Source organism: Plasmodium knowlesi (assembly GCF_000006355.2).
Source record: "Plasmodium knowlesi strain H genome assembly, chromosome: 8".
Taxonomy (NCBI): Eukaryota; Apicomplexa; class Aconoidasida; order Haemosporida; family Plasmodiidae; genus Plasmodium; species Plasmodium knowlesi.
The window spans coordinates 65,683-79,128 of NC_011909.2; the positions used below are offsets into that span (position 1 = coordinate 65,683).

The 13,446-nt window shown below is 32.9% G+C and overlaps 3 protein-coding genes across 3 annotated transcripts; 1 reads left to right on the forward strand and 2 right to left on the reverse strand.

The window, feature by feature from the left end:
- Window positions 1–618: 618 nt before the first annotated feature.
- PKNH_0800700 (Plasmodium exported protein, unknown function) lies at window positions 619–1,714 on the reverse strand (the record flags this gene model as incomplete). The annotated part of the gene is made up of 2 exons (XM_039113962.1): window positions 619–1,305; window positions 1,523–1,714. 2 exons carry the CDS (start codon window positions 1,712–1,714, stop codon window positions 619–621), a joined length of 879 nt encoding a protein of 292 aa, XP_038969597.1.
- A 3,220-nt stretch (window positions 1,715–4,934) lies between these two features.
- PKNH_0800800 (Plasmodium exported protein, unknown function) lies at window positions 4,935–6,836 on the reverse strand (the record flags this gene model as incomplete). Its single annotated transcript, XM_002258613.2, has 2 exons — window positions 4,935–6,566; window positions 6,726–6,836. The coding sequence occupies 2 exons, from the start codon at window positions 6,834–6,836 to the stop codon at window positions 4,935–4,937; spliced, it is 1,743 nt and encodes a 580-aa protein (XP_002258649.2).
- Window positions 6,837–10,625: 3,789 nt separating this feature from the next.
- PKNH_0800900 (tryptophan-rich antigen) lies at window positions 10,626–13,009 on the forward strand (the record flags this gene model as incomplete). The annotated part of the gene is made up of 3 exons (XM_002258614.1): window positions 10,626–10,703; window positions 10,826–11,020; window positions 11,264–13,009. 3 exons carry the CDS (start codon window positions 10,626–10,628, stop codon window positions 13,007–13,009), a joined length of 2,019 nt encoding a protein of 672 aa, XP_002258650.1.
- Window positions 13,010–13,446: the final 437 nt, after the last annotated feature.

Here is a 13,446-nt window from a genome sequence, read left to right on the forward strand (position 1 = left end):
GTTCCATCTGTTTTCACTTGCTCCATTCATCAACTGACATAACAATTGCATTGCATATCTTACATTTAATTATTTAATACTAAACATTCCTTGAAGAATGATTGTCTAACTTATTATATATATGCAGACTACTGTTTAGAACAAAAACAAAAAAAAAAAAAATGGTATCCCATATGCATGGCAAGCATACATATTCATATATGATGAGTTTTTAACATGACATACTGAGGAAAGGAATATTGATAAAAGAAAAAAATATATACGACATGACATGATATGTAGTATACTATGATGCAACATAACGCAGCATTCGACCTTCCTAACAAGGGTAATCAAATATGTCCATTAACTTACCCAATTTAATTGGGAGTAACTTTTACATATAAAAAAAAAAAAAAATTATCCTACAATAAATTGGGTATGTTATGTCATCTGCAATGTTCTTCCTTTTCTCCTTTTCCCTATTAAGATAAAGGTTTTCATTACCATGTGGCTTTGGCCAGCGATAAATTGATATATAACTTCCAGCAACCGTATCCCCATGCTCTCTTGGGCTTATATGTTCTCCATAAAGACCTAATACTTAGAAAAAATATCCGAATTGCCAAATTGAACCATTTATTTTTTTTTGGGGTAAAGCATATCGTGCATTATTTTGAGGTCCCAGGTAAAATTCAATCCTTTCAGAAATAATATGGAAAATAAAGCCATAGTAAGTTGAAGTTGTCCGAAACATGCTGACATAAGTGAGCTCATGATAATGAAGGAAGGGGACCACAAGAAATTGAAAAAGTTCAAATAACGTAAAGCAGGGCTACAGTTACTATTATCAGTTAGGAATATCATCTGCTTCCTTTGTTGATCTTCTCCTTTCCCCTGCTCATCACTACCATTTGAAGTATCCTCCTCACCTTCCTTTTTATCTTTGGGGTCTGTAGATTTACTTCCATTTGGATTTGATTGTCCCAATATGGAAGCGTTGGAAGTACCACACATTCCAGGGAATGCTCCAGGTTGAGGTGGAAAAATTCCAGACATTCCTGGTGGACAGCGCAACATGCTCAATGGGTTCTGTTGAAATTGTTGAGCCAACGCTCCCATATCTATTTTATCGAAATAAGATTTCATCATAGTTCTAATTTCTTCCTTCTGGTTGCTATCGCATCCCATTCTGTCTAAAAAGCTTCTCTGATAGAGATCGAACACTGCGTCAAATTCGACTAATGGTTCCCCTAATAATCTACTGGGCCTCACAGAAACTGCTCTGCCTATGTTGTACAGCCCCTTCATGGACACGTCGGAGTACTGCAGAAATTGGAAAGGAAGTTTAAAATGGACTTATATTAACATGTAAACTATTCTTCTTTCTTTTTATTTTTGTTCCAAAGGGAATGCCATTATTCGTATACAAGTTCCTTCTGCTCAGTGGCACTTAACAGATATTTATGTGTATTATGTACGTATTGGCCTCCCATTAAGCCACACTAAAAAAATGCTTAATTCGTGTGATTGATTAACTTACCATACAGGAACACTGTACTATCCACAAAAGGAGAGCAAATGTCACAACTTTACAAGCGGAAAAGACACCCATTATTTTGCCTATACGGCGATTCTCCGCTGTGTTTCCACCACCATTATTTGAGGTAACCCTTACATATTGTCCTGGCTCCTTACCAGGTGTGCTATCCTCTTCAGATCTAGTAAAAACCATTTTCTTCTTACTATTTTCTATAATCCTTGCGTGTACGTAAAAAAGAGGCACATGGGAGCCTTCAGTTGGAATTTAATACCTTCCACATTAACAAAAAAAATAGCTACATATGCGTATATATAACGGATATGTCAAGAACGAACCGCAATTACTTCGCACCCTGCTTTAAGTATGGATTTTTACATATAAATTGAAACGGCTGCTACAGCGCACATTCCTCCGAAACTGCTATATTAGGGGTTCGAATAGATATGGTCAAATACAAACCCCTTCCTTGAAAAAAAATGTTCTCATGAACGTAAAAAGCTGCTACTCTGTAGTTTATTCTTAAACACCTCTATTACATATGTTATATATTCGAAACAAAAAACAACAATATTTATAGCGCAAAATAGTAATAAAAAATTCAAAATTAACAACAACAAAAAAAAAAAAAAAAAAAAAAAAAAAAAAAAAAAAAAAAGTAAAGAAACAATATATCAAAAACAGAACGGTACGCTCTGCTAACAGAAAAATTCTATTAAAAAAATAGCATTTCCTGTGTCACTATGAAAAAAGGATATGCAATCGTAATTTGTTCTGCTATTTTCTATGAATATATATAGATATAAGCAATTGCATATTACAATACAGTGGTAAGGGTAAAAATTATTACGATAAAGAAAATATTAGGAGAAAGAATTTGAATAAATATAAAAATATAACTACAGGGGCAAAGATTCTGTCAAAATTTTAAAGGTATAGAAAAATTCATTTATACCTTTCCGTGCCTTATATTGTATATACAAATATATATAAGCAGAATAAAACTATCATATACTATATTATACAAGCGAAAAACGGATTAAATTCATCTTGCTCCACATATAATTTTATAGTTATGCCTTTTCGTGCATGTATATATTTTTATTTAACATTAAAAAGAATATATGTTTAAATAGGTTATTTTAGGCCTAAAACCTAGCCAACTCTTTGAGGTCGTCATTTTTTTTTTTAAAGCTATTATACTAAATATGCGTACCGATATAATATATATTGAGAAATGATAAATTATAAGAAATACCATGTATTTTATTCAGTCCCACATAAATTGTAAGTGCTTACCAAATTAAGCAATAAAAAAAAAAATGTACGCGAAAAGGAAGATTGTACGGTTACCACTTTTCTTATATTGTCAATGGAGCAATGAAGGTGACACCGTTAGGCAACAAGCGGAATTGCAAAAAGCAATACATGCAAATTTTATATCATAAATTTACTTCTTTTCTAAGAACATCAATCCCTTATGCTACGCCTTTGCATGCACTGGTGTCTCTTGCCGTATATTATTTTTCTCATTTCTGCTGTACATTTACTATAAAATTAAGGCGAGTCAACCGCATGGTATTATTCCTTAATTTCTTCACGTATAGTAATTACACATAGGCACAATATATATATATACATGCTGCTGTGAAGAACGAAAGAAATGACCTGCCAGCATTCGAGTAATTTTAATAAACATGAATTAGGAATTATAAGAAGTAAAAGGACGAAATGGTATACAATTACTATAGAGCGCTTCATAGGTAAATATTAGCGACCCACTTTTTATTATCTAAATAGCTGCCATTTTAGAAGCTCGCTAAAGGTGGTACATAATGGAGTTAACGTATTCTTCCCACCATCATGAGTGTTGTCACATTCTCAGTACTGATATAAGTGGGGTGATTATAGGAACTAAAATGTGTCAATCGCAAAGTTGAAAATATACTTGTTTTTCTTCCTCCAAATGCTACTAAGACCGTTATATTATATATCTTAACATTTTCCTTCTGCGTGGAGGCACTTTTTCTTCATGTAAAAAAGAGAGGACCCCTATTTAAAGGTATTTCATTTTTTTTTGATGTAGCACATTCCTTAAAGTTGCGCAAAAGGATATTCACCCAAATTATCAATTAACTTTGCAATCTGTCCTTGTTTTATGGAACACAAATAGGCAAAATAGCTGTTACTTCTTCTTCTTCTTATTATTATTTTTTCTCTTTCTTTCGACCTATTCGTCCAGACCGCCTCCACATAAGCATGACAAATGTTTGGTTCAAATGGTCAGAACAAATGCCCTTCTATTCAAATTCACCACTTTTTCTTGTGCATAAAATAGAAGCTTATCATATAATTGCATATATGACAAAAAAAAAAAAAAAAAAAAAAATTTCTTATTGTCCACATTGTGGCGAAATATTATTCCTGTTAATACAAATTTGATTAAAAATGTTCCATATCAATGAAGCATGAAAAGGTAGTTAAAAATGGAAACTAAAAAAATCATTTACCAAATACTAAGCCATTTGAACATGGCCATGAGTACATTTGTATACGTACATACATGAATTTGCCTACATGTCTGTACATATAACAATCCAGGTTAAAAATTAACACATCATTTATGGAAAAAGTTTCTAGTATTAGAGTTAATTAAAAGCAAACTCATATGCAATAAAAATTAATTTCTTTTTGCTCGTATAAAAAAGCAAAACCTTGCGTTTTTATATTTACGCCAAGTGTAAATATATATAAATATTACGTTTGCACACGGCAAATAAACGAATTATTTATGAATTATGGAAAATATATACATACATATTATTACATAATTCTTACAAAGATAAATATATGAATGAAGTACTTGAAAAATAGGCATTATGTCATTTAGCAAATTTATAAGTTGTAAATATGTATTATTTAAAAAAAAAAAAAAAAAAAAAAAGAAAAAGAATCATACACATATATACAACACGTACATATATATATTATACCAACACTTGGGCGGAACATCATATTTTAAAAAATCTTCAGAATGTACCACAGCCATATTATTGGGCTTATCTCTATGTAGGAAGAAATGTGACATCCATGTGGCTCCAAAAAAGTTCTGCCCGAGCATCCATCATCTGAATAGAGTCAACCTTCGTCTTGCAACTTTTAATGTGAGAATATATATCATCAAGTAATATTGCTATTCCTAATTCATAGGAAGCCAGAAAAATTTGTCCAACTTGTTAACAGCCTGTTTTTCCACTGATATGGTTATGCATGGTACACATATAAGTACTTCATATACATATACAATGTTCGTATCTTCTTCGTCTACCTTCTTCGGTAGAAGGAAAAAACTGTGTGTCCCAAAATAATCGCACATCATCATTCTCACCATTCTCATCATCATCATCATCATCATCTACTTACGCAGCTTATTAAAGATGTCGCCTAATTCCCTAAATAAATTCAGCCCTACAATAAACATCATGGTATATACGAAATATTTTACATTATAGTAAGCAAGTCCAACTAGAAAAGTTGCATTTATAGAGGATTTAGCATCGATACCAAAAAAATTTAATTTATTAACAAAACTCGTTAGTGCGCTAGTTTCTTCGTTCTTTGCTAATTGTGGACCAAATAATAAATCCAGATTAGGCATACCTGGAATGCTCATGTTTGCGAAGGGTTGAAAAATTGCCTGCTCTGGAAGTTGCGCAGCTTGGGGCTTCTTCGATGGGAACTGTGGTAATGCAGACGGTTGCTCCATATCCTCAAATTTTTCCACTGCATCTTCAAATATTTCATCTCCTTCTTCTTCGGCCTCTACAAATTCTTCATCTGTATTCTCACACTTATTATCACCTACTTCACTTTTTTTTTTTTCTTTTACTTCCTCCACAATAACGTGTTTTTCATTTTCCTTTTTCTTCCCTCCTTCATTAACTTCTTCATTCTTCTGTTTCTTTCCTTCCTTAGGAACTGCACTGATTTCCTGAGCCAATTTATTACCCTCTTGTTCTCCATCTTCTTCTTCGTCTTCTTCATCTTCCTCGTCGTCGTCGTCGTCATCTTCGTCGCTGTCGTCTTCGTCCTCCTCCTCATCGTCATCCTCTTCTTCATCTTCCTCTTCATCTTGTTTGTTGTTATCCTTCTTTGGCTCAACTGCACAAAGATTTCCTGAAACTCCATTTTCTCCTTCTTGAATTTCTCCACATACGTTTACATTTTCGTGGGCACCTGATTTTAGCGATCCCGAAAGCTCCTCAAAATCTGGGAATGGAGGCAATGTTCCTGGCATTCCTGAACATGGTTCTGGCTTTTCAACAGCATCTTCCTTCGAACTTGTGCTAGGTTTAAGTTCTCCATCCGCGCTTGCACTTGTGCTAGATTTAGGTTCTCCATCCGAGCTTGCACTTGTGCTAGGTTTAGGTTCTCCATCCGCGCTTGCACTTGTGCTAGGTTTAGGTTCTCCATCCGCGCTTGCACTTGTGCTTGGTTTAGGTTCTCCATCCGCGCTTGCACTTGTGCTAGGTTTTGGTTCTCCATCCGAGCTAGCACTTGTGTCAGATTCGGGAGGTAAGAACATGCTCGGAGGGAATGGTGCTAATGGACCAAACTTGTCTGAATCTTTTTGATACTCTTGAAACATATGGGGTGGAGGTGGGAACTTTTCCAGCACGTCTGGTGGGAGATTAAACTGTTCCAACATACCAGGGGGTGGTGGGAACTGTTCGAGAAAATTGGGAGGTATTTGAATCTCATCAAGCGAACTTGGAATTTGTCCAAATTGTTGGAACATTTCTGGATTCTCTTGAACCTGTCGTTCTAAGGAAGAGAAATCTAAATTGTTAAAATATGAATGCATCATATCTTTAATTTGGTTCTGTTCTTGCTCTCCTAATCCCATTTTATCTAAAAAACTATCTTTGAAGGTGCTGAATACGGAATCGAATTCTATTTTTGGTTCCTCTGATAACAATCTTCCATTTCTTATGATCTGGGATTTTCCCAAGTTCTGAACGCCATTGGCGTCCTCGTAGTGTCCATCCTAAGTAGAAGCGAAGCGGGTTCAACAGAGTAATAAAAATATACACCTACTATCCATTCATGTATCTAATATGCATATGTATATGCGTCACATGGGGTGTCACATCATGGTAAAGATTTATGTATGACCGCTGTTCTGCTCTTTTTCTAAAAAACTTACATTGTTGCAACTTTTTGCTATCCATACTAAGAAGGTAAATAAAGATATTTTTAAAATAGGCCTAACAGCAGTCTTTTTCCCCTTTGTATTTTTTTTATTCGCTTTTCCCATATCTGTAACTGATGTAAAAACTTTGAGTTAAAAAGGTCACCGCATATGAGGAGTAGTAAATGAAGTAGGTAATTATATAATATATCTATATATATATGCTATCAAGTGTACAAAATTTATATACATATATATGTAATAGTATACCTTATAATATAAGTACAAAAAAAAAAAGAAATATATGGTTCCTTTTAAAACCTTATTATTATATTTTCTAATTCCTTCACGTCTTCTATACAACGTAATTATAAGGAGCCCCCTTAATTAAGATTCGTAAATATGGTAACAACAAATTTCTAGTTTAAAAGGCTATTCTGCAAATGATGCAGTGGTTACTAAAAAAAAAAAGCTATTAAACACGCGAAAATGAACTTATAGAAAATGTTCTTTATAACTAATAAATTATATGTATATATATTTTTCCATTATTTCTGGCATAAATCAATTTAAAAAAAAAAAAAAATATAATTCTGCTGATGATATTTAATATAAATATTTATATGTAAAGAAACATGAAAATTTTTTTATTTAAAAAAATATAAATTATTTAATTTTAGAATCAATCCTAAAATAGGACGAACTATACAAGGAGATATTCTTTTAGCTAATAACTTCATTCCATTTATTGCGTTACAAAATGTATGCGACGTGCGATATCTTTTATTTAATTTGTAAGAGACAATTATATGGATACAACAAATTAATAAAAATTTATATGCACAAGGCCACTATAATATATTTTACAGCTCCGTTTTTGCTCATAATATATTAATAAAATATAGTGACAAGATATAATCGAAAAAAACACAAATAGATCAATACAAAAGTATATCTGCAAAGGCACCAATTTTTGTACGCACCACATGCGCGTTTATAATGCAGAAACAAAGAACAATTACTTCTTATAAAGCTTAAACAGAATTATTGCAAAATATTTAAAAATAAATGTCGCTTCCTCATTAGGTATTATTTTAATAAATCCTTGTTATAATAACGAATAAAACTACTATCTTTTATTTTTTACGACCCCGTTGGTCGGTGCCAGAAAGAAGGAGTCTTTATTTTTTAGGCGGGGTCTCCCAACAACAATGCGCAGCTCCCCTAATAAGGTTATATATACTTTTAAGAAAACACATATATATAATATATTAATAATATTGCATTGCATAACTAGCGTATAATACATAAGGGCAATATGTAATAAATATATATTATGGCTCTCTGCCCGTCACAACAAAGAAAAATGCATGCGAGTTTTAACGCCGCGCATATAGTGCTCCTATTTATTATATTGTATTATTGTTGTACTGAATTGAAATTACATAATAAATAATTTCTCTTACATTCATTCTTTTAATTATAAAACATGCTCCCGCAGCGCTGTTCCTTTTAACAGATTAAAAATAGAACGTACTGTCTATTTTTAAGAAGTGAAAAAAAAAACAAAAAAAACAAAGGAACGGTGCCAATCAAAAAGAAAAATTCAAAACATACATACCTATTTAGATTAAAAAAAATATACATGCAAAAAACAGTACAAGCATTTTTGTATACCTTTTTAGTTGGCACAATTTTTTTTAGATCATATTGTTTTTCATATTTTAATAGATACCCCCCAAAAAAAAAACATGAAGCTCAAAACGGGTTCATTATGCTATTCCCCACCCTTAACAAAATTTCGCACCTTTTGTCATAAGCACGAACAGGTGATAAATGGGGCAGAAAAGCTTAAAAAATAATGTCTTTAAATTACGTAAAAAAAAAAAAAAAAAGATCTAACAAAAAAAATGCCAAACCCCATCTTCTCATATATTCTGTCACCAAGAAGTAAATATGGGGCACCACGCATGTGTTTATTTAATGCTTAAAAGAACATATGTAATCTTTATAACAAATTACCCTAACGCATTATTGTTATTATTTAAAAGTGATATACAGTCAGAAGCACAGTAACCATCGATTCTCAGTTTACCATCTCTAAAGGTCACTGACAAAATGATATAGCATCTCTATTTTGACGAATATGTATTAAAAAATGTTTTATTTAACCCAAATCTTCTGCATATAAAAAGGAATTTTCCTAATTTATGGGGTAATAATATGTTCTTTTAATTCTTAACGTGATCGAAAAAACCCTGCCATTTTCTATGAACAGCCTTTAATATTAGTAACCTAGTAATTTAATTAAAGTAGCTCTTTCCCAGTATATTTATCATATGCGTACTCTTAGGTGGACTTCACAAAATTTTTCAACATTTTGCAAAGGGCCTTTACTTTCTTATCAGAGAGGGGCCAATAACAGTGCGCAAAATAGTGCTGAAAATATTTAGATGCGTGCGCATTTTTTATACATTCGCATTACACACAAATGAGGGGAAAATGTTCAATGGGCTTTCTTTTCAAAGAACGCAACCCCATTTTTTCCACCCTAACATTCTTCACAAAGATAATAAATTTTTTTCTTTTCTGTCAAGCTCACCCCCCGTCCAGAACAAGAATAAAAGTATGGGTTACTTATATGGGAAAAGGTTCCCTATGATAAAATTAAACAAAGACTTCGTATACTTATATATAAAATTATTTGTGTGATTAATGAGCAGCTTCTGCAACTTTATTCATTTGATTTTACCCCCCTTGTTCGGCAAAATAAATTATAAAGATATATATATATTTTTTTTCTATGTGTGCCATACAACCCCAGTTTGAGCATAAGGTAGACGTTGGCGCGTCTGCCTTGTATAACGCGTAAGCTAGTGCAAATTGGTTATAATCAATAAAGGAGAAGAAAAGAAAAAAAAAAAACACTCATGTTAATTGTTTCCTCCAGTGAATATAATCCTCATAGCAACGCGTTACCCTTTTAGTTTTTAAAAATATTCACAGATGAAGAGGTATATATATTACTATGCACACATTATTAATCCTAATTTCTTTCTTTGCCCTAAAGTAGTAATTTATTGGCAAAAAAAAGTTTGTACAAAATGGAGAAGTCCTTAACTTTGTAAAAAATATATTCGTAAAAATAAACTTTAGGGAGAAAAGAAGTACTACGAACATGTTACACTTTTCTATTTTAACAAAAAATAAAGTATTTAAGATGCAGAGGCAGCAGCAGAGCTATTTGAAAAAAACTATCCTATGCGTTATATATATATTGTGCATAGAAGCTTAAGGAGGAAAAAGGTTCTCAATTGATTTTTTACTACAAATTATTAGCAAACACATATAATTCCTCCTCCGTAAAAAAACTAGCCTCCGCGCTTTTTTTTTTTCTTTTTTTTTTTTCATTTCTGAGAGTTATAGCAGAATAAATATGTTTACAATTGTTAATACGATGTGTTTTATATTATACAAAATTTTGTTATAATAATAGAAGCATAAAAAAAAAAAGAGGGATTTATATGCTCCAATAGAAGGAAACGTTATTCTTCTTAATTTTATATATAATTTTTTCTTGAAGAAAATATAACAAAAATAAAAAGTACAACAAAATGAAAACTCAGCGTGTACAAAAACAACGTATTTTATGGTATGTCTTTATATAATTTTTTCATTTCGCCTTTTTTGGGATTCTTTCCATTTTTTTTATATATGCTTTTTACTTTTTTAGTTTTGTTCCTTTTTCCTTCTGTACTTTTTTTTTTTTTGAATACCTTTTGTTTTATTCTCTTCGGTTTATGATTTTTAGGTTCTATAACTATAGCCTTTCTTACGTGTGCGTCCTTGCGCCTGTTCTTTCTTACGATGTTCCATCTTTGCGCTATAACCGTTTGTTAATATCATTCTGATCCGATGTTACCTCCGTGTCTCCCCCTTCTTATTTTCCCTTTTCTTTGTTCTTGGGTTGTGTATGAGAACCCCCATTTTGCAGTAGCTCGAAATATCTTCAGCGGAAAAATATTTTTTAGTAGAAATTATAAAAATACATTTGTTTCGTTGAAAATTTTTTTTATTCTTTTTTTTTTTTTTTTCTCTTAAAACAATTGCTTGAGCGTCTGGAAGAAAATTGGCCTCCAATTCGCAAAAATGACGATTTTATAAAAAAGGAGGAATTTGCTCCATATAGTTCACCTTTCTCCAAAAATCTTCGAATATATAGACAAAGTAACCCCAATTCTTTATTATACTACATGTATATTTCAATGTGTATTCTTTTATACTATGGCATAACTTGCATTATTAAAATGGTAAGGATACTCCGCCGGGGAGGGGTTATCTGTACATATACGTACACGCATTGCACACACGCCTGTTATATCTTATGTACCTATTTTGCAAAGCAATAACTCTAACGATGCTCACATCTACATGATTCTCTTTACGTAGCCGGTGCATTGAAACCGGAAAACTGCAATAGTGAAAACAATTCCAACGATGGAGTAACCATAACCACATGCCTTACGATTTTCCTTAAAATTCACCCCTTATAGAACCCCTTAAAAAAGAGAGAACTTCGCAGATACCATGACTCGTCATACATCCATTTTGAGGATATTAAAAAAAATGAAACGTGTGCAAACTCACTCAAAGATAAAAATTACGACCAGACGATCAATATTCTCTATCAAATTGTAAATACAAATTCTGCAAACATAGAAAATGCAAATAATTCTAACATAACCGACCATATTGTTTCTCACGAAGGGGGCGAATATAATCCAAACATAACCAACGATAATTTTGCAAAAATAGATGACCATACATTTTCAAATTTTCAGGGAGATAGCCCCTCCAATTTTGAAATAGAAAAATTTACACATAAAATAAAACACAAATTTGGGAAATTTCCAAAATTGAAGTTTCCAAAATTGAAATTTCCAAGACAGACTAAATTCAAATTTTCTAAGATAATTACACCTAGTCAAGGTAACATAGGTAGCAAAACCCGTCCCAACGTAACCACCGGAATGTTATTTAATCTGATGAAAAAGAGGTCCTCCACTTTTCAATCTGAAAAATCGCCAAACACAATAATGAAGAACTCTGCAAGCGTAGCAGCAGGTAAATCACCTAACGGTGCTACAAAGAAAGAGACCATGGTAATATTCAAAGGGATTCCCAAGTTACCAAACAACGAATCTACAGAACAGACAAAAAAAAAAACTCTGGCGGAAAGAGCCAAGGAAAAAGGGACACCTGACATAGACAAAGTGGAACCGGCTCCAAGGTCCCACTTCCAAAATTTTATGGACCATACATTATCCTTCTTGACTGCAAAAATACACTCACAAATGTATACAATGAAGAAAAAATTATTACCATCCAAAATCCAGCCATCTGAAGGAGAAGAAAAAGAAGGTGAAGGAGAAGATGAGTTGGAAAAATCCAAGAGAGAAGAACACTACTCGGAGGAATGGAAAATACAACAATTTCAAAATTGGAAAAATAATTTAGACAAAGAATACAATGCCTGGAAAGTTTCATTAACAAGTGATAACAACCAGTGGATCCTCGAGAAAAATGTAGTATTTGAAAATATACTGAATAAAATAAAGGAAAGATGGATATCATGGAATATATATACTCTGGAAGAAATTAATGAGGGCATAATTAGATTAAAAGATTTGGAAAGTGAAGAACAGTGGAGTCATTGGTTAGACACAAATTGGAAACCTTATAATAAGCAAACCTGGATTGACCTCATAGATTCGTATGAAAAATTGTATTATCATTGGTTACGTACTCAATGGAATAAATGGAAATCGAGAAAAATGACAGAATGGGTATCACAAGAATGGAAAGTTCACGAAGACGAAAAGTGGGAACAATGGGAAAGGCGGAAATGGGCAAAATATTTTCAACGCAAAGAGAAAGGCGAATGGATCAAATGGATTACAAGAAATGAATTGGAAATAACCGTGATAAGGAAGTGGCTGAAGGAAAAAGAAAATATGCATTTCGAAGGCGAAGGATGGTTAAATTGGGATAAGTGGAAGCAGGAGAAGTTTGAAAATCTGGACGAATATTTGGACTCGCTCAAAAATAAATGGCTCGCTGGGAAGGAGTGGATGATCTTGACGAATGCGTCAAAGGAGCGGGAACAGGCTGCAGAGCGGCCTGAGCCAGGGGGAAAAAAAATGCCCGTAAAAAATGCACAGCAAAATAGTGATAAAACGAACGAACAAAGTGACCGCCCAACTGACAAGCATACTGACCAACAGTATTTGGAAAGTTAAAAAAGTTCTCACAAGCCCGAGCACTTTGTTACTTAAGAGACGCGTATTTATTGTATGCGAATGTCACCCAAGGTAGCAGCTGTAGTTGCGAACACATGAAATGGAAAATTCAAAAGGGAGCGAACATAATATGCCTACTGTGTGATGTCAAAAAAAGGGTATACATAAAACGATGGTTCTTAGGTCGTAGTAGATAGATATTTTGGAACATTCCAACTTTTTTATATAATATTTAAAACAAAAAGGGGTAAAGCATAAAAGTAGAGCAAGAAGATATTCACTCTCAGTTCACCCCCATGACCACGGACAAAGGTAGCAGCAGGTAGCATGTGCCACATGTTATATACGGTGTAGACGTATCCACACGGCAACCTTGGCAATCGCGGAAATTACATTTTTTCTGTAAATTACATACGTATCATCCAAGGTATCAAAGC